The sequence below is a fragment of the Equus przewalskii genome, chromosome 19 (genome assembly GCF_037783145.1).
Source record: "Equus przewalskii isolate Varuska chromosome 19, EquPr2, whole genome shotgun sequence".
NCBI classification, from domain to species: domain Eukaryota; kingdom Metazoa; phylum Chordata; class Mammalia; order Perissodactyla; family Equidae; genus Equus; species Equus przewalskii.
In genome coordinates this window covers 53,805,343-53,828,347 of record NC_091849.1, presented here as the reverse complement: position 1 = coordinate 53,828,347, position 23,005 = coordinate 53,805,343, and the positions used below count along the sequence as shown (strand labels likewise).

General features: G+C 38.8%; 1 protein-coding gene across 41 annotated transcripts in view; it reads left to right on the top strand.

Annotated features, from left to right (window-relative positions):
• Positions 1–19,526, top strand: part of DST (dystonin) — a 440,625-nt gene extending 421,099 nt beyond the window's left edge. For 20 of the 41 annotated variants that reach the window (XM_070586311.1, XM_070586314.1, XM_070586309.1 and 17 more), the window contains 14 exons: positions 977–1,120; positions 1,821–2,009; positions 3,443–3,572; positions 5,162–5,325; positions 6,121–6,283; positions 7,575–7,729; positions 7,903–7,977; positions 8,881–8,898; positions 11,755–11,872; positions 13,012–13,083; positions 14,013–14,212; positions 14,621–14,731; positions 17,508–17,631; positions 18,495–19,526. In XM_070586311.1, coding sequence (XP_070442412.1) covers positions 977–1,120; positions 1,821–2,009; positions 3,443–3,572; positions 5,162–5,325; positions 6,121–6,283; positions 7,575–7,729; positions 7,903–7,977; positions 8,881–8,898; positions 11,755–11,872; positions 13,012–13,083; positions 14,013–14,212; positions 14,621–14,731; positions 17,508–17,631; positions 18,495–18,757 — 1,926 coding nt within the window. In that variant the 3' untranslated portion in view covers positions 18,758–19,526. Of the gene's footprint in view, positions 1–976; positions 1,121–1,820; positions 2,010–3,442; positions 3,573–5,161; positions 5,326–6,120; positions 6,284–7,574; positions 7,730–7,902; positions 7,978–8,880; positions 8,899–11,754; positions 11,873–13,011; positions 13,084–14,012; positions 14,213–14,620; positions 14,732–16,078; positions 16,162–17,507; positions 17,632–18,494 lie in introns of all 41 variants that reach the window. The other 21 variants (XM_070586335.1, XM_070586336.1, XM_070586312.1 and 18 more) reach the window with 9 other exon arrangements.
• The last annotated feature ends 3,479 nt before the right edge of the window (positions 19,527–23,005 follow it).

The window sequence follows — 23,005 nt, the reverse complement described above, 5'->3', positions numbered from 1 at the left end:
TGCTTCACCGAGGTTAAAAACAAAAGGTCACTGGACATTACGGGACACACCTTGTTTTCCAATGGTTGCTCTGGTCTCATGGCATGAGAAGTACACACGTCAGCTATGTCTGCAGCCTCTGGCACCCCGGGTCAGTATGATTAAGAAATCCCTCTTAGCATGGGGGTCCAGATAGATTGGGGTGTCAGTGGATGCTTGACATTCAGTGTGAGATTTTGGAAGCGTGTCACCTTTGGTAGGGCAAACATCCTCATTTTTTAACCACGTGATGGTAGAAAGTACAGTACAGTTATGTATGTGAAACATTTGTCATGTAAAAGGTTGACTTGAAGCCTATAGAGACTTACTTATCCTGCCAGGGCAGAGAATGGCTCTTGTTGGCTTTTGAAAGGGACCATTCTCACACAGGCTGGCCCACTGTTGGCCCACTACCTCCAACCTCCCCCTAACTCCTTCCTGCCTGGACCTTTGGGCTCTATATCCCACACCCCCAAATATTTACAGCTCCTTCCCCAGCCTTCTGTCTTCCTTGGCACCTTTTTAGTATATATTCCTATCATTCTTGGCACAGATAATGCTATTTTAAGTACTAACCTCCTTGTCTTAATTGTTAGAACAGTTTTGTTTTGCAATCAATATTATTTCTATCTCTGGTATTACTGTCTCTCCCAATCCTATTCTCCATTATAGTTATAATATATCCAAATTTAGGGGAATGTGTGTTTTGCAGAACATATTTTGTAAAGCACGAGAGATTATCCTATACTTGTATTTTGAGATACATGTTAGAAAGTACTTTGTTTTCTATTTTTGTTCCTTCTCCCCTCTTAGTTCCCCAATTAGTGGATTATTTCCAGCTGTGAATAAACCATCAGAGGTTCTTGTTTATTTGTTTAATGCTGACAGTCAGATGAACGTCAGGGAGTTTTGTTTTCAGCCAGTGCCAACAGCTAATTGAAGTCTCTTTCTGCTGTAGGAATTCATGAAGAAACTGGAAGAAAAACGAGCTGCACTCAATAAAGCCACCAGCATGGGAGATGCCGTTTTGGCCATCTGCCACCCTGACTCCATCACCACCATTAAGCACTGGATCACAATCATCCGGGCCAGGTTTGAGGAGGTCAGTGTCTCTCAGATGATCTTCAGAGCAGTAGTGGCTTTGAGAGTCAGGGGCCGGGTGGGTGTAGAAATGTCAGCACTTAAGATGCACTTACGGCCATGCAAACATGTGGCCTCTGCAGAGAGAAGCGTCCCTTCAAATACCCTTCCTGTGTGTATTACCTGTCTCTGCAATCCACTTTTCTTTAAAACATTAAGGGCATGTTGCAGCTATGTCCCTGAAACGTGAAAAGGCAAATGTTTGGTTCACTGTATAACTTTTTGTCCCACTTCCACATTGTATCTGTTGACTAATCCGGCAGTTAAATGGTATTTCAGAGTGGTATATGCTTGTGGAATGAATTGCATGCACGAAGTGAGTTAATTCTGTCTGTAAGATCTTAGCTGTTTTTATTTCTACTCCATGCTGCATGGATTAAGCATACTTGATCTTTCAGAAAATGCATATTTGAACTTAACTTAGAAAGCAAAAGAAAGCCTGCGTGATTGATGTCCTCAACTTCTGAAGGCGGCAAACACCCTAGGGGGCTCCTGTATACAAGCTGGGTCTTAGTACCACTGCCGGGATCTAGAGAGACCAGAAGTGTTATGGGTCTAGCCCAGGATGATCCTAATTTGCATTTAACTTTTCTGTATTTTACATCAGTTAAATTATTCACTAAGATGGAAGAAATTCAGTGAAATTTCTGTTTCTCCCACAGGTGCTGGCCTGGGCGAAGCAACATCAGCAGAGACTAGCGAGTGCTCTGGCTGGGCTCATTGCGAAACAGGAATTGCTGGAAGCTTTGCTGGCTTGGTTGCAGTGGGCTGAAACCACGCTCAGTGAGAAGGATAAAGAAGTCATCCCCCAGGAGATTGAAGAGGTGAAAGCCCTCATTGCGGAACACCAGGTAAAATAAGGATCATCCGAACCCCTCAATATTTTTGTGCCGTACTTCTCAAAAGATTGCTTTGTGCTTGTTCCTCTCACGTCCTCACGTGCACTCCTCAACGCCTTCCAGCTGGGTTTCTAATTCTACCCCTGCCCTGAAACTTCTCTCTTCACAGTCACTTAATTCTCATCGTCTCCCCTCTCCCTCTGTGACCTTCCCAAAACTCTTGCCTTTTTGGCCTCTGCGAAGTTATACACATGTGGTGCTGGCTCAGATTGGCTCCTGCCCCACCTCTTGCTTTCTAAATGTCAGCTCTCCCTCCGTCTTATCCTCAGCTCTCCACTCCTTCCGTTCCGCCCTTTCTCGGTGATCTCACCCTCCCTTGTATGGCTCCATGTTTGCACGTTTTACTCTCTGCTGCTAACCGTCGCCCAAGATGACTGTCAGTATTTCAAATACATCATATCTACAAGGGAACACGTCGTCTTGCTCAAAAAAAATTACTTCTCCTTTATATTCTCCCTGTTGTAAACTCTGAAGTGACGGGCATCAGTCGCACTGAGTCTGATTTGTGTGTGTGCTTGTCAGTTTGTTTGATATACATTTACACAGGGACATTGCATCAGCTCAGTTGGTTAAGCAGTTAACATTGCTGTTATATTTTAATAAAAGTATGAGATATCGATGTCTGTGATGGCCCTGAAGTGTCTCAGGCCATGTTCTCTGTGATCAGAGTCCTCCAACGTGACAAATAGTCCAAAAATGTGTTCCTTCACTTTTCCCTCTTGTCTGCCTCCTCCTCCTTTCTCCATCATTTTTCACCACCGTCTCTGCCTTTGCCACATATTCCAGATTTGGGATACCTAGTAAACAATAATGATAAGCCTAAAGAGATGAGATAAGACGTGGAAAGTTATTCATATAAACTTAAAGATAGGAATATAAACTTTAACCTGAATAGCTTTTACCCTCTTTGGCAGAGTATATTTATTGACAGGAATATTGAAAATATATCCACATTTAGCATGGATGCTTTATGTCACTGTATGTCAAAGTCATCTTAAATATTTCAAATATGTCAGTGAAATGTGCCACAGAAAAGTCCTAGGAACCACTCCAGTTAACTAATTGCTTTGCACACAAATGCTCACTTTAAGATTCTTCAGGAAGCACTTGAAAGCTTGATCCTGGTTGGTGCACAGACAGGTTATATTATTCACATAGCTGCTCCCATGTCTGGTATTCAAACTAAAACACTTTGCTTTCATAAAGCTGTAATTACTTAGCAGCTATAACGTTTTAGATTTCCCCCCCCAAACATAAAACATGATAGTTTATTTTTTTCTTTCAGAAATAATAGCATAGTCCTTTTATCTTGTTTTTAGTTCATTTCTAAAGATGGTTTTCTCTGGTATACTTGTATTTAATTGACATCATTTCTTTCATTTCAGACCTTCATGGAGGAAATGACCAGAAAACAACCTGATGTGGACAAAGTTACCAAGACCTATAAAAGGAGAGCAGCCGACCCTTCCTCCTTACAGTCCCACATTCCAGTCTTGGATAAGGGACGAGCAGGAAGTAAGCAGTAGCCAATTTCTTTAAAATGGAGATGGTTAAGCAAGGAAGTTCGTTTTTTTTTGAGTTATTGTTTGAAATTTTGGAGCAATTGGTGATTCAACATGAGCTCTTTATCATAAAAGGTTTTCTTGAAAGAATACACAGGCTCAAGTTTTGGAGCAACTTATTGAAAAATAAGCAATTGGAAAAATTAGCAACAGGAGCAGAAATCATCACCCCCCCCCCTTTGAATTGTCTCATTTTGCTTCTATTATATAAATAACCTTAAAGTGAAATATAACAGAAATGGTGATGACCTGGATAAAGTTCATGACCTAACTGTCCATTAGTGACCAGCAATCTGATAAATTCTGCCCATGTTCATATGACTTCAGGCTCTATTTACTTACTTCTCAGGTGACCTTGACCCAACTGAATGTTATTAAAAACAATAATAGCTAGCATGGAGAAGATTTAAAAGAAGCACAATTTATATCATACATTTTGTGTATTTCTGAATGGTGCCTTCATAAAAAAAAATGGTTCCAGATCTATTGTAGTTACTATATTGCACAAGGAAGCAAGGTAACAAAGTAGTTAAGAAATCCGGAGACAGATTCCTTGGCTATCTTACCAACCGGGAAACATAATCTTGGGCAAGTTACTTAAACTCTCTCTGAGCCCCAATTTCCTCATCCGTAAAAGGGGGTAATTATAACTTCATTGGACTGTGGGGAGGATTAAATGAGCTAATGTGTATGAAGTGCTTAGCATACTTCCTGGCATATAGTCAAAGGCTCAATAAATATTAGCCACTGATATTTTTATATAGCCCTATGGGAGTTAGGAATTGTGGGCACATCCCAGCTTGGACACTAACTTCCTATATAACTTTAAGCCAATAATTTTTCTAGATCACATTAAACCATTTAGTTAGATGAGGAAAATGCATTGAGATAATTGTTCTGTGAAGTTATAAAAACTTGTGAAAAATAGCCAGAAAGAGGGAGAGAACTTTAATAAGGTGGTAAGTTGGGGTATAAGACTATGCACAGGAAACACAAGCTCAGTGGAAAATGGACTTGGGTGAAAGCTGCACACTTCCATGTTTGGTTGGAATTTGTAAAGTATCTTGCTCTGACTCTCCTGAATGCCCTGTATCCTGCCCTCACCTGCCCTCCTTTAGCCTTATCCTCTAAGAAGGGCAGCTGGGTTTTCTGTGACTGATTCTCAGATACTCTCACTGCCCTGAGAGATTTCTTTTATCATACCTTAACAAAGAAGAGGATCACAAGGTACTTCATTGTCACTGAAATGGCACGGATTTTAAGCTGGAAAATATTGTAAGCATAAATTTATTGAGAGAGCTTTCCAGTATTTAAATGCCCCTGTCTAGATATATTTCTCTAATTTATATGAAGAGTATGTGATCCTTAATAATTAAAACAGATTTGGACCTTGGCCTTATGCGTCATCTAAAAAGGATATTTCTGTTTGTAATACCCAGTAATTAAATTGATTCAGCCTTAGCCAGGAACAAGAAAGGCCAACCCTTAACATATTTCAGAACCCTGCAAACTGCCATCCTAACTAAAGTTGTGTTTTGACAGGAAAACGCTTCCCAGCATCAAGCTTATATCCCTCTGGATCACAGACACAAATCGAAACCAAGAATCCCAGGGTCAACTTATTGGTGAGCAAATGGCAGCAAGTCTGGCTCCTCGCATTGGAAAGAAGGAGGAAGCTTAATGACGCCTTGGACAGACTAGAGGAGGTCAGAAAACTCTCATATTCCACACGATATGGCCATTCACCCTCATTTACCATAACACATTGCCAAAATGTTGATTTTTCAACTTTGCTGATAATAGATAAGCAAACTCATGCTACTTGAGTGTATATATCATTTCTAAAATTAATACCAAAAGTATGTACATTTTTGTGGGAAAAAAGAAAACCTGATATATGGGACTTGGATTTAAGAAATCAATAAAGTAAAAAACTAATGTGATTTAATATAATCAGAAGCTGACTCCTTAAGAAAAGATCTGGCTGGACATATGTTTCCTTGGTGGTATGACCTGGCAAATATAACCATTTATAATTCAGATATTTTAATTATGTATGTTCTCTGATCTCAGATTTAGAGTTTCAGTTTCTGAAATTGGGAGAATTTTAGATGTCTAGGAGAGTTAAAGTGGCAAATAGCAGAGAGAGCAAGGGTGAGTGCTGTGGAGCTGGGCCTCTGCCCAGGGGGAGAGAACTTACTAGTGGTGTTACTTGGGGGCAGACCACCTGTATGATTTTGGCATTATCCCAGATTTTAAGTTTGACTTTTTGAGGAGTTTTATTTGTTTCCTCTATTTGTAAAGAAAAACCGGTGACAGTAGTGAAATAAACTTTACAGCAAAATGTTTCTGAGTCTCCTTTGCAGGATCATACTTTTCTTTGAAGCGGGGAAGATATGTGTATTATCTAGAGGATCATTAAAAATAACGTGATTCACATAGTACAAGATACAGTTCGAGCACAGCATTAACTCAACCAAGATACTCTTTGCCCTTTTCAGCTGAGGGAATTTGCTAACTTTGATTTCGATATCTGGCGCAAAAAATACATGCGATGGATGAATCACAAGAAATCACGAGTGATGGACTTCTTCAGGAGAATTGATAAAGATCAGGATGGGAAGATAACCCGACAAGAATTTATCGATGGAATTCTTTCCTCAAGTAAGTCTCAAGAGAGGTGATTGTAATTGATGTAATTAAAAAAAAAAAATAAGCACAGTTTAAATTGTGGGGCCAGTAAACTTGTCTTACCAATAAATCATTGCCCTTAAACTTGGCTGTGAAGTCACCACTCAAAAAAAAAAGTGTCCCTGGTAGAATTTTTTGCTTTGGAGTCAGGCACAATTACTAATTAATTGTGTGACCACAGATATATTCCCTCACTCCATGAATCCGTGTCTTCACTAGAATGATAAAGTTAATAATATTTGATTCTTAGATTGTTGGTGTTGCCCGGCATACAATAGGAAGTCAGTAAATGTGAGTCAGTCTCTTTCTTTTTGATTCTAATTCACATTCTGATCTAAGGTTGTCATTAGTAGGAAATTAGAACGCCGTGAAAATTCTTATGTGTCACCTTCTTGTTTGATGGTTCAGTCATGTGGATATGATTTCTCTGGCAGATGTTACTGGAAGTCATTTGTAAAGTAAATTTTGTATATGAATATATATGAATTCATATATATAAAATTAATCTATTCCTTAAGTTAAGTAGTAATTGAACCGTATGAAATTTGCCAATATTAAACAATTTTTCAACCTAGAAAAACAGCAATTTCAAAAGATTCACCCTAGTAGTAATGAAAGTTAAGTCACAGATATAGCAGTTTCATTTGTTATGATGTAAATCAATTTTTTAAAGAATTTTAATATATTTGATGACCCTAATAATTTAACCAGCCACATTAATTAAAATGTACACTTGAGAATGTCTTGAGGCAGAATTAAGAGGTTAGACTACTTACTTTTTTTTTTTAAGAGACTTAAACCTTTTTGTAGTATTTTATTGTAAGTAGCAGGTCTTAGACACTTTCATAGGGAATGTAATATGGCTTATACTGAGAGTATCTTATCACTTCTATGTGGAATCTAAATACAAAGTCAAACTCACAGAAACAGAGAGTAGAAAATTGGTTGCCAGGGGCTGGGATGGGGGAAATAAGGAGAGGCTGGTCACAGGGTACCAACGTGGAGCTATAAGATGAAGAAGGCCTGAGGATCTTGTGTAAAACAGGGTGACTACAGTTGATGACACTGGGTGTGTAATTGAAATTTGCTGAGAGAGGAGAAGTGAAATGTTCTCACAAAAAAAGGGGGAAGCAAAGGATAAATGTGTCAGTTGATAGATGTTAGTTAGCTGGATGAGAGGAGTCCTTTCACAGTGCATCAGATCATTACAGTGAACGCTTTCAATACGTTACAAATTTGTCAATTATTGTTTGGAAAACTTCAGAGTTCCCGACCAGTCGCCTGGAGATGAGCGCAGTTGCAGACATCTTTGACAGAGACGGCGATGGCTATATTGACTACTATGAATTTGTAGCAGCACTTCACCCAAATAAAGATGCGTATAAACCGGTCACTGACGCCGACAAAATCGAAGATGAGGTACTCATCATCTTTCCGGCGCCTACAGCCGTAATAGTGTGTGCTGCCCGAGAGCATGCACAATTCACGCAGTCGTTTTTTTCTTTTCGTATTTAGTAGTTGTGTCAAGGTTTTAAGGATTCCACTGTGTGATAGTAACATTAAAGTGGCTATTTCATCATTGTTTTTGGCAGGTGACAAGGCAGGTAGCTAAGTGTAAATGTGCAAAACGATTTCAAGTTGAACAGATTGGAGATAACAAATACAGGGTAAGTTTTCAGAACAACTTTATATTTCCAAATTTTAAAGGATAACAATGGAAATTTGTATGCAATTTGATCTGCATTGTTTTCCAGGAGTGCTAATTATTTAGTTTTACCGCATATGAAAATTTAATGGTATGTGAAATTCCAACTTGTCATTTTAATTTATATAAAAATAGCCTGCATTTTGTATATGAGGACATATCTTTGACATACACAACATGTATATTACTTTTAAGGAGAAAAACATTCACAGGAAAATGCATCTTATATATTTAGGTTGATTCGTATTACTTCCTAGTATATTTTATTATGGCTAGAGTTAAGTTTTGACATTTCCAATAGCAGATCTATTCCAAGCCAGAACTATGAAGTTAAAAATGTTGACTAATTTTTGTAAATATGAAAAAGAGGCAGTGTTTTCTATTTGTCCAGTAATTTTTCCTTTTATTCAAAATTTTAGTAACTTGGTTCACCTTCTTTGAAACAATTAGTTGAAGACCAGTGTAACTTTGTCACTCTTTCTCTATCGTTTTTCTCTTTTTTGGAGCATCTCTTGTATGTAGTAGCTAGATAGGAAATGTGCTGAGTCTCCCTAATACAATATGTTGCTTACAAATGGAACATTCTTCTTTTTTTTTTTTTTTGCATTTCTACATTGAAAAATATTCATGCGCCTATTCAAATTTTTAACTAAATTTGAAACCCAAAGATTTTCAAAAAAAATTTGTATAGAAAATTTTCTGATATTTGGTTTGAATTTGGGACAGGTGGGTACTTGCACATCTCTAAACTAGATACTATATCCAGAAGCCCAGAGTGTGAGAGTCTGTGTGTGTGTTCTAGAGCCATAGAGTTTCTTGTTGAACTAATTGTGTCTTTCTTCCATTTTTCATTTTTTTTCATCAGTTCTTCCTGGGAAATCAGGTATAAACCAGTGGAATGTATTCTCAAGTTCCCAATGATTTTTTTTTAACTTTAATTCATAATCATTAAAGCTTGCCATGGCCAATCTTTCCCGTGCTGTCTCCCTAGCTACTACATTGTTGGTTGGCGTGGTGTTTCTGTAAACGCTATAAGGGTCCTTCATCCAGGATTCCTTTTTGCCTTGTGTCTCAAATGAGGAGATTACCTTTAAGCAAACCAGATAATGAACTGTAGCTTGGCTGGTTACAGTATGACAAATGCCATTTTCAGATCCCATTTTTAATGTTACTGTTTGCATATGTTTTATGCAAGTGCACATTGGAACACAAATCTGATTCCCTACACATCTCTATCTAGTCTCATTGCTAATAACCTGTGAGGGTGTGTGGTATATGGCAGCTAGAGAAGGACCAGCATCAAGTGATGACATGGGAAGACAGAGCAGTGAGAGGTGCCCGTGGCACTCAGCCACAAGTAACGTGTTCTTTCCAAAGCCGCTGTTGTCCATTTGTCCTAAGTCCTTGATTTAGGGCTTTGCATCCTCTGGGTGGAAGTTTTAACTCTGGAGGTTTTAAATGATGTCATTCCTTTTGTGGAAATTTCTCTCTTTTAATTTACGTGACATCTTAAAGTCACACTTCATGCCATTTTGACCTCACGTTTAAAAGGCCACGTAAACTGTCCAGTGGCACTGCCTCACGATCAGAATTCTAGAACTAAAGACAAGAAAAATTGTGTTTTGATTTAAACAAGGAGAAAAGTTTTTTACTGTATGCTTTTGGAAAGAACTGTGCTATTTATAGAACCTGACCATATCATATTAGATGTTGACCTCTTCCACTGAGTTTTTAAGCCATGTTACATCTTAAGTTTCAAATTACCTATTATCCCCATTTATTTCAAGCACATAATTTTTTTGAATAGAAATTTTCAGTTACTTCCATTAGTTATAATACATAAAAAGTTACTTTTCCATTCTTGTTATTTTCTGAGTCATCAATTGGGATAGCATCTTTTATTTGTAGAAGGGATGAAGTACTCACCTCAAAAGGTTTTATTCACTGAAAGCACAAAGAACAACATTAGTCTGTTTTTCTTGTCTCTTAGTTTAGCTCTTGGGAAAATTAGGCAATTCTGAAGACAGTGTTAGTTGTCTAGAGAATGTCTTCTCAAAATAATTTTTTTAATGCTTTTTTGGTGAGGAAGATTGGCCCTGAGCTAACGTCTGCTGCCACTCTTCCTCTTCATTTTTTTCACCCTCTCCAAAGCCCCAGCACATAGTTGTATATCCTAGTTGTAGCAAAATAAAATTTAAAATCATTCCTATTTGTTAGAATTGAAATATCATCTCTATAGTATACTTTAGTTTTGTCTTTAAACTTTTGTTTTGAACATATTCTTGGACTAAAAGTGTTTTTTCTAATTATCTGGTTCCTTAAGGGTAATTTTCTTTAAATCCCCTCCTTTCCCTTTGCTTATTAGCAGCACCAATTTTTTTCTAACAAAATAAATACATATTTTGATTTTTAAATTTTAATTTACATTTTAGGAACAGGTTCAATTATAGGAAAGTTTAAATCTCAAGGCTTAAAAATGGACTTGGAAATAGCAATATAAAAAGGTTTGATGTAAAACGCATGAGTTCCTGCTGGTGCATTTTACATGCTTTATAGGTCCTTCTGAGTTTCAGGGTCTTGAATGGTTGGCTTTGTTTTAGGGTTCTCTCCCCAAAACTCAGTGTTAAAACCTATGAAAAGTAGCACATTGTTTCTACTCAGTTTTCTGTTTATCCGTCATGAACCCAGACAAATAATCAAAGTCACAATTGTGTCTTACCTGCCTTAAAAAGATGCTGTTGGTGTTTAATTGACTGTTCATCTTGCTGTGGTATCTGCTGGGTTGGCAACCACGAAATTCAGCCTCGTGGTTTTTATAAATTGGACGTGAGCCTATTAGAAATGATTTAAAAGCATAAAATCATTTCTCATGGGCTTTCAAAACAAATAAACTTTATGTTCAGAAACTATCTGTAATCTAGACATTTATCCAGGACTTGCAGAATTTAGAACATATCCAGATGATTGGAGATCCATTGAAAGGGCAAGAAAAAGGCAATTGCTTCTGAACGTCAGCGAGTATGCTTCAGACAGCTTTAAGAGAAAGCTGTATCCGTAACAATCTGGCAGTGCCTGTTCTATCTGCTATTACAGCAATCCAAAATGGCACCTTAATCCAGCCCTTAACGAATTGGTTTACCAGATTATTAGTGACACAGAAATTTATTTCACTGTGAAATTTTTATTGGTCAAGTTCACTTACTACTTCATCTCCCTAAGCCAAAACTGTTCTTAGAGAAAAAATGAGTTTCTGAAGATTTCTCCCACAGATTTCAGCGGAAAACAGTTTTAGTATAAAAGGAAGTTTTAATGAAGAAAAATCAGAGTTAATTACATTTTCTTTAGGATCATCTTATTTTGTGTAAACCCTGGACAAGTGGGCCAGGGCTTCTTTTCATGGCTGTGTTTAGTTTCTAGAAACATTTTTCAATTACTGCCTTACTAATGTTGTTTCTGTCAGAAGAAAGAAAAATCATTTTTAGGAGAGAGCTTCATTATTATGCGTGATAACCTTCGTTGTCTTTTTTCAAACTATTTCCTTTGGGCTAAATGAGCATGCAGCTGTCTAACGCAGATCATTACAAACCCCTTTTTCTGAGATTTTACTAATGGCTGTGAACTAAGCAAGAGGTTAAAGTTGGTTGCTTCCGCTGCTGCGGGTTGCACGTCATCCTTTACCGCAGCATCCCTCTGCTCTCCCTTCTGACAACTAGAGGCTCTTCTTTCTTCATCTTCACAGTTTGGAGACTCTCAGCAACTGCGACTTGTTCGAATCCTGCGAAGTACCGTGATGGTCCGTGTCGGAGGCGGATGGATGGCACTTGATGAGTTCTTAGTGAAAAATGATCCCTGCAGGGGTAAGGAGATGCCGATGTCAGGATAATGACACCCTGAGAGTGGATCAATTTTTGTATTATTTTCCAGCATCAAAATCATACTGGGTATAATTTTGGTCATTTAATACAAAAGTGAATGTTTCACGTTGGTCCGTCAGCCTGAAGTTCTCAAAGAACTTGTGGCCATCATGTAAACCATGTTCTTCTCATTGTTTTTTTACTTCTCTTGGATAAATAGAGACTGGTAGGCAGGAAATACTACAACAGATTTTCTCAATGAGATGCTCCCATCTGCAATTTTCAAAATGAGTAGTTATACCAATCAAGGAAAGGATTTCATCTCTCATTAAATAGCAGAGCTAGAGGAGAGCGCTCTCCCCATATCTACCAGCCTAAGAGTGCTTGGTCTGCTATAGTCACTTAGGAAGCTATAGTCAGTATTTGAATTCTCAGTTGATTTAACTTACAAATGGTCATTCAATTGCAATTTCTAGGTAGGTCCCATTTACTGAGTACGGCTATTTTTCTTTGAAAAAAACAGTAAAATTTTTTTGCCTTTCTCTAACCTGTGAGCTCATTTTAATCCTTTTAAACCAACGGACAACAACAAATGTTTGTGCTGGCACCACTAGGCCACCAAGTGGGAGGCCAAAGTTCCTCCCATGGGGCGCCTTTGTTTCAGTGCTGGCATCTGAGTACCCAGGTCCGTCAGAGTGAGCTCCTGTGCAATCAGCAGGCCTCTGCTGCGGCCACCATGGGGTGTTAGACAGCCACACACAGTAGCTCTGCTCTCTGCAAGTCAGAGATACCCCCTCAAAAGGAGTAAAATAACAAGAGCGCCCTTTTTGATTTAATATTTATTTCAAAAATAATGCAGCCTCAGGGGAGGTAGCTCCATTTATGAAATAAAGAAATTAGGACATGTGGTGTTCTGTTGGGCTGCTTAGAAAAGTTAGCACGACTGTCACAAAGTCTTCTAAATACACGTTTTTATTGAGTCAAACCCTTGAGTGCTGCTTTTCCTCATGCAACTTTTCTTCTGAAATGTGTGCTGAAGGCCCAATCTGAGCGCCCTTTGCGTATTCAACTACTGTACTTTGTTTCTTCTCCTGCTAACAGTATTCTTTAATGTGATTGGTATCCTGTGTCATTTTTTCTAGTTCATCATCATGGGAGTAAAATGTTACGTTCGGAATCAAACTCTTCAATTACTACTACTCAGCCTCCTATAGGTTGGCAACCCCTCTCTTTGCCTCTCCTCCCTTACATTTTCTCTTTCCTACTTTTACATTCTTGCTTTCATCATTTATTTTCAAATAACACGCTTCCTCCATTGCGTATGGCTTAACTCATATCCAACTGAGCTGGTGCTTCCAAATTTAAATTGTGAAAATTCAACACACCCCAGTGTGTGGCAAACGTAGGGTTCTAGAAGTGATCAGACACATGCTAACACGTTGCTCATCTGGCTCTGGGGGCGTGTCCTCCTCGTGCATATGTGTTCGTATGAGTGTCGCATCACTGATTACCTCATGTGTCCTTGGGTCTGGTGTTCGTTATTGCATGTTGGTAAAACAGAGTTTTTCAAGGCATAAAGTAAAAATACTAGCTGCCTCATTGAAGTGAAAAACCTGGAAGTTTATGTGTTGTCGTCTTGATTAACAAGCCATCTCTCATTCTGTGTAATTCTATTGTTTAATTAATCCCGATGTTAAAATACTGGCATTCTCCTTACCTCCATAGTACATGCAAAAGACACAGTCCCTGCCTTCCTGGCTTGTCTTCTCCGTGTGGGGAAAGGGTGTTGAAACCATGTGGGCATCAGTAGCTGGTGGATTAACAATATTTTAGCATGAGCTTTCCATTTTCATGCTGACTCTTTGTTTAATAGTGATTATTCTTGCTGGTGTCTAGTGTTAGAATAAACACACTTTTTTTTTTCTTTCCCAAACTTACCTGTATCCAAAAGGAATGCATTGCAAAGGAATGCATTTAACTTTTTGTTATGCTGAGTTGGAGTTGGCATGGCAAAAAGATGTTCTTGAAATCCTCAACGTGATCTGTGCTGCCAGGTGGTGCTTCTCCCCGTCAAGGATTGAGCACTTTTTTTCCTCTTTTCCCCCTTTTGTTTGTGTCCACTGTTGTGTGTTCAATGCTCCAGCTAAAGGAAGGACGAACATGGAACTTCGGGAGAAGTTCATCTTAGCGGATGGTGCCAGTCAGGGCATGGCTGCTTTCCGACCCCGGGGCCGAAGATCGCGGCCTTCATCGCGAGGAGCTTCGCCCAACCGATCAACTTCTGTGTCCAGTCAGGCTGCCCAGGCAGCGTCCCCACAGGTCCCTGCCACCAGCACACCCAAGGTAGGCCTTGGGCATGAGACGTTTTCCTCCTGTGTGCAGTCAGTGGCCTGAGCATGCTTTGGAATGGTTTAGGACCCTAGAGTTTGTAGGACCAGCTTTCTCCGTTTCTGTCCCTTCTGACAATATGGCGAATGAAGGACTGTCTTTTAAAAAAAAATATGCTTTTGCCTTGTGGCCAGTATAGAGACTGTCTATTTAGGGCCTTTGGTTCCCTATCAGACTGATTTTTTTTCCTAAAGCTTCTTTCATTTTTTTGGTGTGTATGGTTTGCCATCAAATCTTCCCACTTATTTTTAATTATTATCATTCTTACTGTGAAATGTGATTCCTTGCTATGAATATCTCTTTCTGTGGCTTTGTTTTTTTATCTGCTATCCTTTACGTTTGATTTGCCATTGTTCCATACAGATTCTCCATCCTTTAACACGCAATTATGGTAAACCATGGTTGACAAACAGCAAAATGTCAACTCCTTGTAAGCCAGCAGAGTGCTCAGACTTGTCCGTGCCGTCTGCAGAGGTATTGTAAGGCCCCGGCTCCCAGGCTAACAGTCTTTTTCACTGAAACATCACCCACTAACATTGCTTCACCTCTCCCTTCATATATGTACTTTTGATAATCCTGCATCTTTCTATGGACTTCTATGAAATAACTATCAGTCAACCCAGCATTTCCAGGAGGATGTGAGAGTAAGGGGTTAACAGAAAAGACAGTTGATAGCTTCTCCATTGGGTTGGTATCAGGTTAGCATAGTCACACCTGCAGGCTCTGTGTCTGCGTTGTGTTTTTGTTTACTTACTCATACATAATTTTACTTTTCTCTCTTGGGAGAGTGAAATACAGGGCGGAGATTACACTAGACCTAAGTAAAGTTTCTTTTAAAGGTGATGGTATGCTTTTGCTTCCAGACATAATCTGGGCAAGAAATGCAACAAACCCCCTTTAGGTGAGAAGCGGGATCATTTGCAAGAGAATCCATTAAATTAAAAGAATGTTCATTGAGTGTTCATTATGGGCAAGGTCCTTCTGAATGTCAGTTACTTTTATTTCTTCCCAAGAACGCTGGGTAGGTGAGACGTATAAGGCTTTGAGTTATCACTGCAGGGGGTTGGTATGCAAAAAGTTGTCTATCATTTTCAAAAGGTATGTATCTTTATTAGACTTTAATGATATTATTACTCCAGCATGCTCTATCTTTTTAATATGGCATGATATATGGAGATAAGATATTTAGATGATAGTCATATATTGGATCATTTACATTCAATTGAAAGCCAACCGTATATTTTTAAAGAAACTTCTCTGTAAAAATGACAAACAGCAGCAGCAAATAATCACGTATTTGATTAGAATCACAATAATTGTTGGGGGGAAATCCCCAAACAACTTTTATTGAAATGAAGGCAGTATTTCATGTTAAAGGCCAGGACCCTCGTATAAAAGTGATTTAGTGCCTTTAAAAAGTCCTTTTCAAAACACTTTCTTATGTATCATCTAATCGTCACACCAATAATAAGAGGTAGGGAGAGAAGATTTCGCTACCCTCATGACTCAGATGGAAACACCATTCCTAACAGTGGCAGAAGTGGGGCAGAAACAGCCCATTCTTCAGCTCTTCCTCATTTCCACCCCTTCCCTCAGATGGGAGACGTTAGTATTACATGCGACCTCTCGAGATATCTGTCACTTGTGGTGGCTCTATTGTAGCAAAAACTGAGAACAGTTTAAGCTCAAGCAACATGTCTGTTTTCAATATTTAGGGCTATGCTGCTCTGTCAGTTCAAATTTTTTAAAAGTAGAGACTCCCCAAAATTAAAGTCTAAGTGTGTTATTTTGACTAATACAAAACTATGTTTCATTTCAAAGAACCTCATCAGACAAAAGCCAGCCAACAAACAACATACAACAACAAACAGTATACTTCTGTGGAAGGATCTTTAAAGTCTTAGGTAGGGTTTGTGACAATAAAATCAAAACAATCAAGGCTTTCTGAGAGTGATCATGTCTTTCACGGTGATGAGTTCTGTCACCTTTGAGTGATATATTTTGTAATTTGTAGGCCCTCACTTTCTCATGGATTGTTGAGATTCTTAGTTAGAAATTTAAGTAGATCAAAGTTGTCAGATCTTGGGCAAATCTCTTCCCTGGGCCCTCATTTTTCACATTTGTGAAAAAGTTGGGATTAGGTGAGTGTGAGGATTAATTGTAGTTATATATGTGAAGGTACTTTGAAAACTTAAGTATTATATGCATACAAATCATACATAAATTCTATCCTTAAATAGATGTGTAGACTACATATGTAAACAAGTTATGAATATTATATTAATATTAATAAACTGTAACTCTTATGTATCTCAAGGTCTTACAGATGCTAGGTTAAACACTTAAAACCAATAAATGAAAAAATAATTTTTAAGAAACTACACACATACTTTCTACAGATTCATTTCCTCCAAACAGCTCCCTGACTATGAGTTCTTTGAGAAATATGACATCTCTTATACTTCTCAGGAGATTATTTTCTTAACTTTGGGAGAATTTTTTAAATGTTGTAGTGATCTGGAAAAATGCAATGATTTTAGACTTATAATAAAATTTCGTAGTTGTGATTGCTTTAGACATTCTCTATGAACTCATAAGAATTTGAGAAGAATTATCTCCTGACGATGCTTAAGTGTCTTGTATGTAAGGCCTATAAAAGGTGACAGAGCTAGGAAATGAAGTGACATTATACGGGTTATAAATGTCACTTTTTTTTTTTTTTTTTTGCAGTGAAGTTTGTTTAAATGATGGCGTCTAGGCATTACTTATTTACTTATTGTTCTATTTCTGTTTGTTTATTTCTGCCTAGTTCCCTAGAAGCATGGGAGGCAGCAGAATATACAAGCACGATTTTTCAGGGCCCCGTCTTCTCTCTGTACCATGCCACCGCCATCTTTTTTGGCGATACTCTCCTACCTCTGTAATATTCACTGACAATCTGAAAGATACTAATGTACTCACAGTTTAATTTGTCTTTTTTTCCTTGCCATCTTTTGGGAGATCTCCATTTTTGTGTTTTCCCTTCAACGTGAATTCATTTTCTTTAGCAGGTTCTCTCTGAATTCAGGGAGACAATAAGAAATTAGTGGAGAAAAGCGAGTGAGCTCGCTGTGCCTCCTTCCATTGGAAACTTTCTCCGCCCCCTGAAGGGGGTCTAGCGGAGGGTTTCCGCCCCTCTGTAAAGTGGTGGGGGTGGAATGTTGTGGAACAGGAGCTACATCTTGACTGTCCTTTCACTGATTAAATACAGGGGACACCAATACAAGGAAGCAAGCTTCGACTTCCAGGATATTTATCAGGGAAAGGCTTCCACTCTGGGGATGACAGCGGCCTGATAACAACGGCGGCAGCCAGAGTCCGAACACAGTTTGCTGGTGAGTGCGGTGCAGTTCTCTCTCTAATGGCTCTTGCAGTATGATCTGAAGATTAAAGTCCCTTTTCTTCCTAAATTGGGAAAGAAATTACGAATTCACGATGCTGTATTCTTTTCAAGTCATATGTACCTCCAAGTCCTCCAGCAAAGGTAGGGAATAAATGAGTCACTAGAAAATCCCTTTTGGAAAGTACCAAAGACAGATGAGAGGAGGACTGTAGAACAGAAACAAAACTACGACAGGATCCCACCCCTCCCAGCTGGAAGGGCCTGGCTCTTCCGCCTGCTTAGAAATTGCACTGGGCTCTACTTTATTGGTTGGAAAAACCCAGCCCAATGGGGCCTTATGCCAGTACTTCCTGTATTTTTTCACTGAATGGTGAACCTAACACATGGGCTTCTGGGCTTGGCAAGCATGAAGCTTCTTGAAAGTTTCAAGTCTTATCTTTTAAATTCCTATGTGCTTTGAATTACTTATCCTTGGGTAAAACTTACACATAAGAGTTGGCTCCATGTTTGCCCTGCACACATCCCTGGGTGCACATGCTAACCCTTGGAAAGCATAATCTTAAATTATAGATATGTTCCTTATGTTTGTTTGTAGTAAGTGGAATCCTGTTTTAAGTGGGGTGAGCCCAAACCTATCTTTTGTTTGTAAAGCTAGCTTTTTGTATAGTATATCTACTTAGAGTGAGGCTCCATTCCCTTGTGGAATGGAGGAAGGCCATGAATCCACTAGTGTTTTCTGAGTGCTTACTAGGTGTCAAGAAGAATCATTGAGATTAGAGGTGGCATTACGTTTCAAGAATCTGTTGCAAATGGACCCAGTAATAAGAGTGACCCATCTCTGCCCTCTCTCCTCAGATCCCAAGAGGACTCCTAGCCGACCAGGAAGCCGAGCTGGGAGCAAAGCTGGCAGCAGAGCCAGCAGCCGCCGAGGCAGCGATGCATCAGACTTTGACATTTCAGAAATCCAGTCCGTGTGCTCAGACGTGGAGACTGTCCCCCAAACACACAGGCCTACACCCCGAGCAGGTTCTCGGCCATCCACAGCCAAGCCTTCCAAAATCCCCACACCCCAGAGGAAATCACCTGCCAGAAAATTGGACAAGTCCTCAAAGAGATAGTGCAATTGGTTCCACCAAGGCCCTTCCTTGAGCATTATATTATTTAAGTTTGAAAGATGTAAAATATAATGTAGAAATTATTGTGAAATATTGCAGAGGTGAGTTTAAAATCCTGCAGATGGCCTTATTTGTGTATTTGTCTTTTTATTTTCTCTGTATAATTTTTGGTCAGATATTCTGGGGTTAATGTCACATCATATGTGAGGGGGAAGAAGGAGTTTAACATGCACTAACATTTCTGCACTGTAACGTGCGGAGCACACACTAAAATCAGTTACTGTACCTACAGGTAAGTCCACATCCTCTCTGACAGCCACAGCACTACATGGAGAACTAACGTTAAGGATACCTCATGACATTCCCTTGCTTTTGTGGAAACTCTGAAAAGCCGAAAGACACACACGAGGGATCTGTTTCAGGATGATTTCAGTGTAAACTAAAAGACAGAGGGCAGAAAGACAAACACATCCACACACAGTTCTTTAAGCAGTCTCTGACAGAAATCACCAGAAGTTCCTTTAAGCACTCGCCAGTGCTCTGATATTCAAGAACCATGCAGCATTTCTGTGCCATTTCTTCCCGTGAGGCCAGAGGTGTCCTGGATATTAGACCTATTATACTTAAGAATATAATTATAAAGTGCATCAATATAAATGTGAGGTTTTCTTTTGCTTGAGTGGACTGTAGCACCTGTATCATTGAACTCATTTTGTATCAAAGCAATTTTGCTTGCAGAAAGCTACGAAATAAAATATGTCCCTTAACTACATTGCTATGGAATTAATTTTTTTCCCCCAGGGAAAAATCAGTGTATTTTTTTATGAGCAATATCAATTTGGAGTGACCAAAAGATACTTAAAAATGGGTTTATTTTGATTTCTCATCTGAAATAATCATGTTCTGGTATTATATCTATATTTAATAAATATATACATTTTAATTTATTATGTATACTCACATACTATAGAAAGATATTAGTATGCATTTAATAAAACATATTCACTTGAACATGTGGAATCCCTGATTATTTAAAGTGAACCTTTTCTGTTGCTTATTTGTTTTAAATAAAGTTTATGTGTATGATCTATTTTTACTAATAGTGTGACAGGCTAAGTTCGTGGGACATCAAACACAGGAATATAATATACAGTAAACGTATACTAAAAATAACATTCACCACTCATTCCACACATATCTTTAATAAGTACCAGCCGTGAGCCAGCCACTGTCAGTGATCCTGAGGCTACAAAGTCCCTGCCCTCTTATATTCAAGGGGAAACAGTAAATAAACAAGTCACTAAAAGACATGAACTGAAACCAGGGATGTGTGACAGGGTGACTGATTTTATTAAGGTAATAGAGTGATATTCTTCTGGCCTGTGTACCTTTAAAAATCAAATGGTAGAATTTTCCCAGATATAAAAATGGCATCAAAATATAACTGGAAGGATGGCAGATCGCTACTTTGGGCCTGACGGGTCATGACTTTCCCAAAACACTGTAAATTTATTTCAGCAAACGGCAGTGCTAGGGTCTGGGTTCCAGGGGATAGTATGGTGATTTCCATGCTTGACCTTTTTCCTGGAGGCCAACACGGAAGAGCCTGCAGTTTCCACTGACAGAAATTCGATGCTACTTTTAAGCAATAGAAATTCCTTCTTTTTCACAGCATGCGTCTCAGGTGGGAGCTCTCGCCCAAAAGGGAGATTCTAAGCTCAGAGAGATCACAGGTTCTAACTCTTGCATGTGATTAATGAAGATAGCATCTGAGAAGCAGCTGAAATGGTGGTTACTCCTTTGGTTCTTTGCATATGATCACATTTCCACTTCAAAGACAAATTTATGGGAATGATTTTATGTCAGCCTATTTGATTGCCACTTGTGTTAAAGAGCTCAGGATTTTGCTTTTTTTTTAGTAGTAAAATAAGCTTTTGGAGAAAGATAAACGGTTTAAAATATCTCTGGGAATTCTTAAGGAACTGCTCTGAGTTATCAGCAATTGCCCTCATGGAGAGCTTTCCAAACTTTGATGCCTGATGTTTGTTTCCTCTTGAACTGATCCTAGAGCCTCACTGACTTCTAAGGAGTCCTCCTGTACGTTTCAGGGAATACAACAGACACACCTCTCCCCCTACACACATTCCTTCTTTTTTCCTTTTCTTTTTCTCTTTTTTCTTCTTTCTTTCCTTCTTTTTCTTTAAAAAACAGGACGTTGGAATGAATCTCAGCGCTGAAAATCTTAATGTAAACATTGGTTCTGTTAAAAGATAAACTGAGGCATATTAAACATTTTAAGGGTTTATTTGAGCAAAAGTCAATTTGAATTGGGCAGCGCCAAACTGGAAGTGGTTAGGAGCGCTCCATAGATGTGAGCTTCGGAGAGACTTATAGAGAAGAGGCGGACGCAAAGCCAGGGAAGTATTGATTGGCTACGGCTTAAAGCCTCATTGGCTGCTTGTGATTATTTGTCCTTAGCGTTTTGCCTTCGTAACTTGTGGCGGAAGTAGATGGGCCGGCCGAATCTAAGATCTGCTTCCTTTTATGACAAATATGTGTGGAAGCATTTGGGAAGTTCCTTGCTGACCATCAGGGATTGACCTGTAGAAATGAAAAGGAGGAGAGGCTGGAAAAGGATCCTGTTTCCTTTTTTTTGATCATTTTAAAACTTGCTTTAAATATTTGCCGCGTCGGAAATTGTAATGAGGTGCAGTTATTTGCTCTTTTTGACAAGGTGCTTTGAAACCCATGTGCATTATTGTCAAATGGGTGAGCTGATAAGCCACCCAACAGTACATTTGCAAGTGCCCAAGCTAAATGTGTCTGATGACACTGCCACCTGGCTGTGAACTTACCTTTGGGGTCCCACAAAGAAGGCAAGGACACTAACTTTGTCTTTTCAGTATTTCTGTAACTGAGTTACCTTGAGGCATGTTAGAGATTGACTTGATGGTTGCCAAAATCTACTTGGAAGTGAACAGTCATGGGTGAGTTGTTTGTGCAAGAAGTAGTTCATAGGACTATTTAAATATCTGACTTAACCTACCGAATTGTTCAGCTTGGGCTGATTTTATGTAATTCCCGTGTCTGTGGAAATGTTGAATATCTGTTTAGGATGGAGGACAACAAAAACAAGCTTTTCTTCCTTGCTTCTGCTTCCAATATGCTAAATTAAGAATATATGAAAAGCAAAATTTGTTCAAAAGAATTTCATCTTAATTTACCCACACTTTTGTTGTACTCCATGATTGGAAATTTAAAGACTGTGTAGAAGATAAGAGTAAAATAAAGATTAAGAAATTGTCCAGAGTTATCCTCAAATAAAAACAAAACATTCTTTTAGAATGTAACTAATCTTAAATTATAACTACTTTTGCTCCAGGGCAAAGACTAGGAAATCGAGTTCCCACAGCCTTAGAATCTAACTTCTGTGCAGTGGTCTCCAGACTTCTTTGATGGCATATTTCCATCAATAAAAGTTTTTTGAGCAAACAGCCAAGCGTATGTATATTAATTTCTTCTAAGATGTCATTTGCATGTATTTTATCATTAGCTAATTTCTGAAGGCTCAGTGAGATTTAGCTTTAACAACATTGATATAGGTGTACGTGCATATTTCAAATAGTCTTGACATATTTTTTGGCCACGTTCTTGTCAAATCTGATGAGATCCTCCTTGATTCAACTCATGATTTGGCTGATGAAGGGACTTGTTCTGGAAGTGTCATCCCTGCTATTTGTTGGTTTCTTGCATTTTAAGTGTCTTAAATCTGTGGTTTCCCTGTAGGGATCCTTCAGACACATTTTGTAAAGGTTATTTTGTTGAAAAGAGATAAAATCTGTAAATTTGCCCAGCTTGACATAGAGAAACGATCGTCTACTGCACATGCTGAAAGCAAATGGAGTGTGGGAGCTGTGGAGAGCCCCCTCTGTCCTCAGTCACATCCAAGACCACGAGAGGATGCTGTGGCGTCGTTAGAGGGCAGGCATGGTGTCGTCAGTGGTAAATGTTCATGAAGGTTGATTTCCTCCTGCTGCTTTTAGATGAAATGTAAATATAAATAGATATTTTATGTTCTTCCCATATCCTATGAGGTCACCTTGCATACATCCTATTTTAGAGATCACTGTTCTATACTCTTTTCTTCTACCTCTTCTCAACCATCTTTCTTTCCACAGGATGAAAGTACACCATCAAGTTTCTTCCTTTCGCCCCTGCCCCAGGTTATGCAAGGACATGCACACCTGTGCT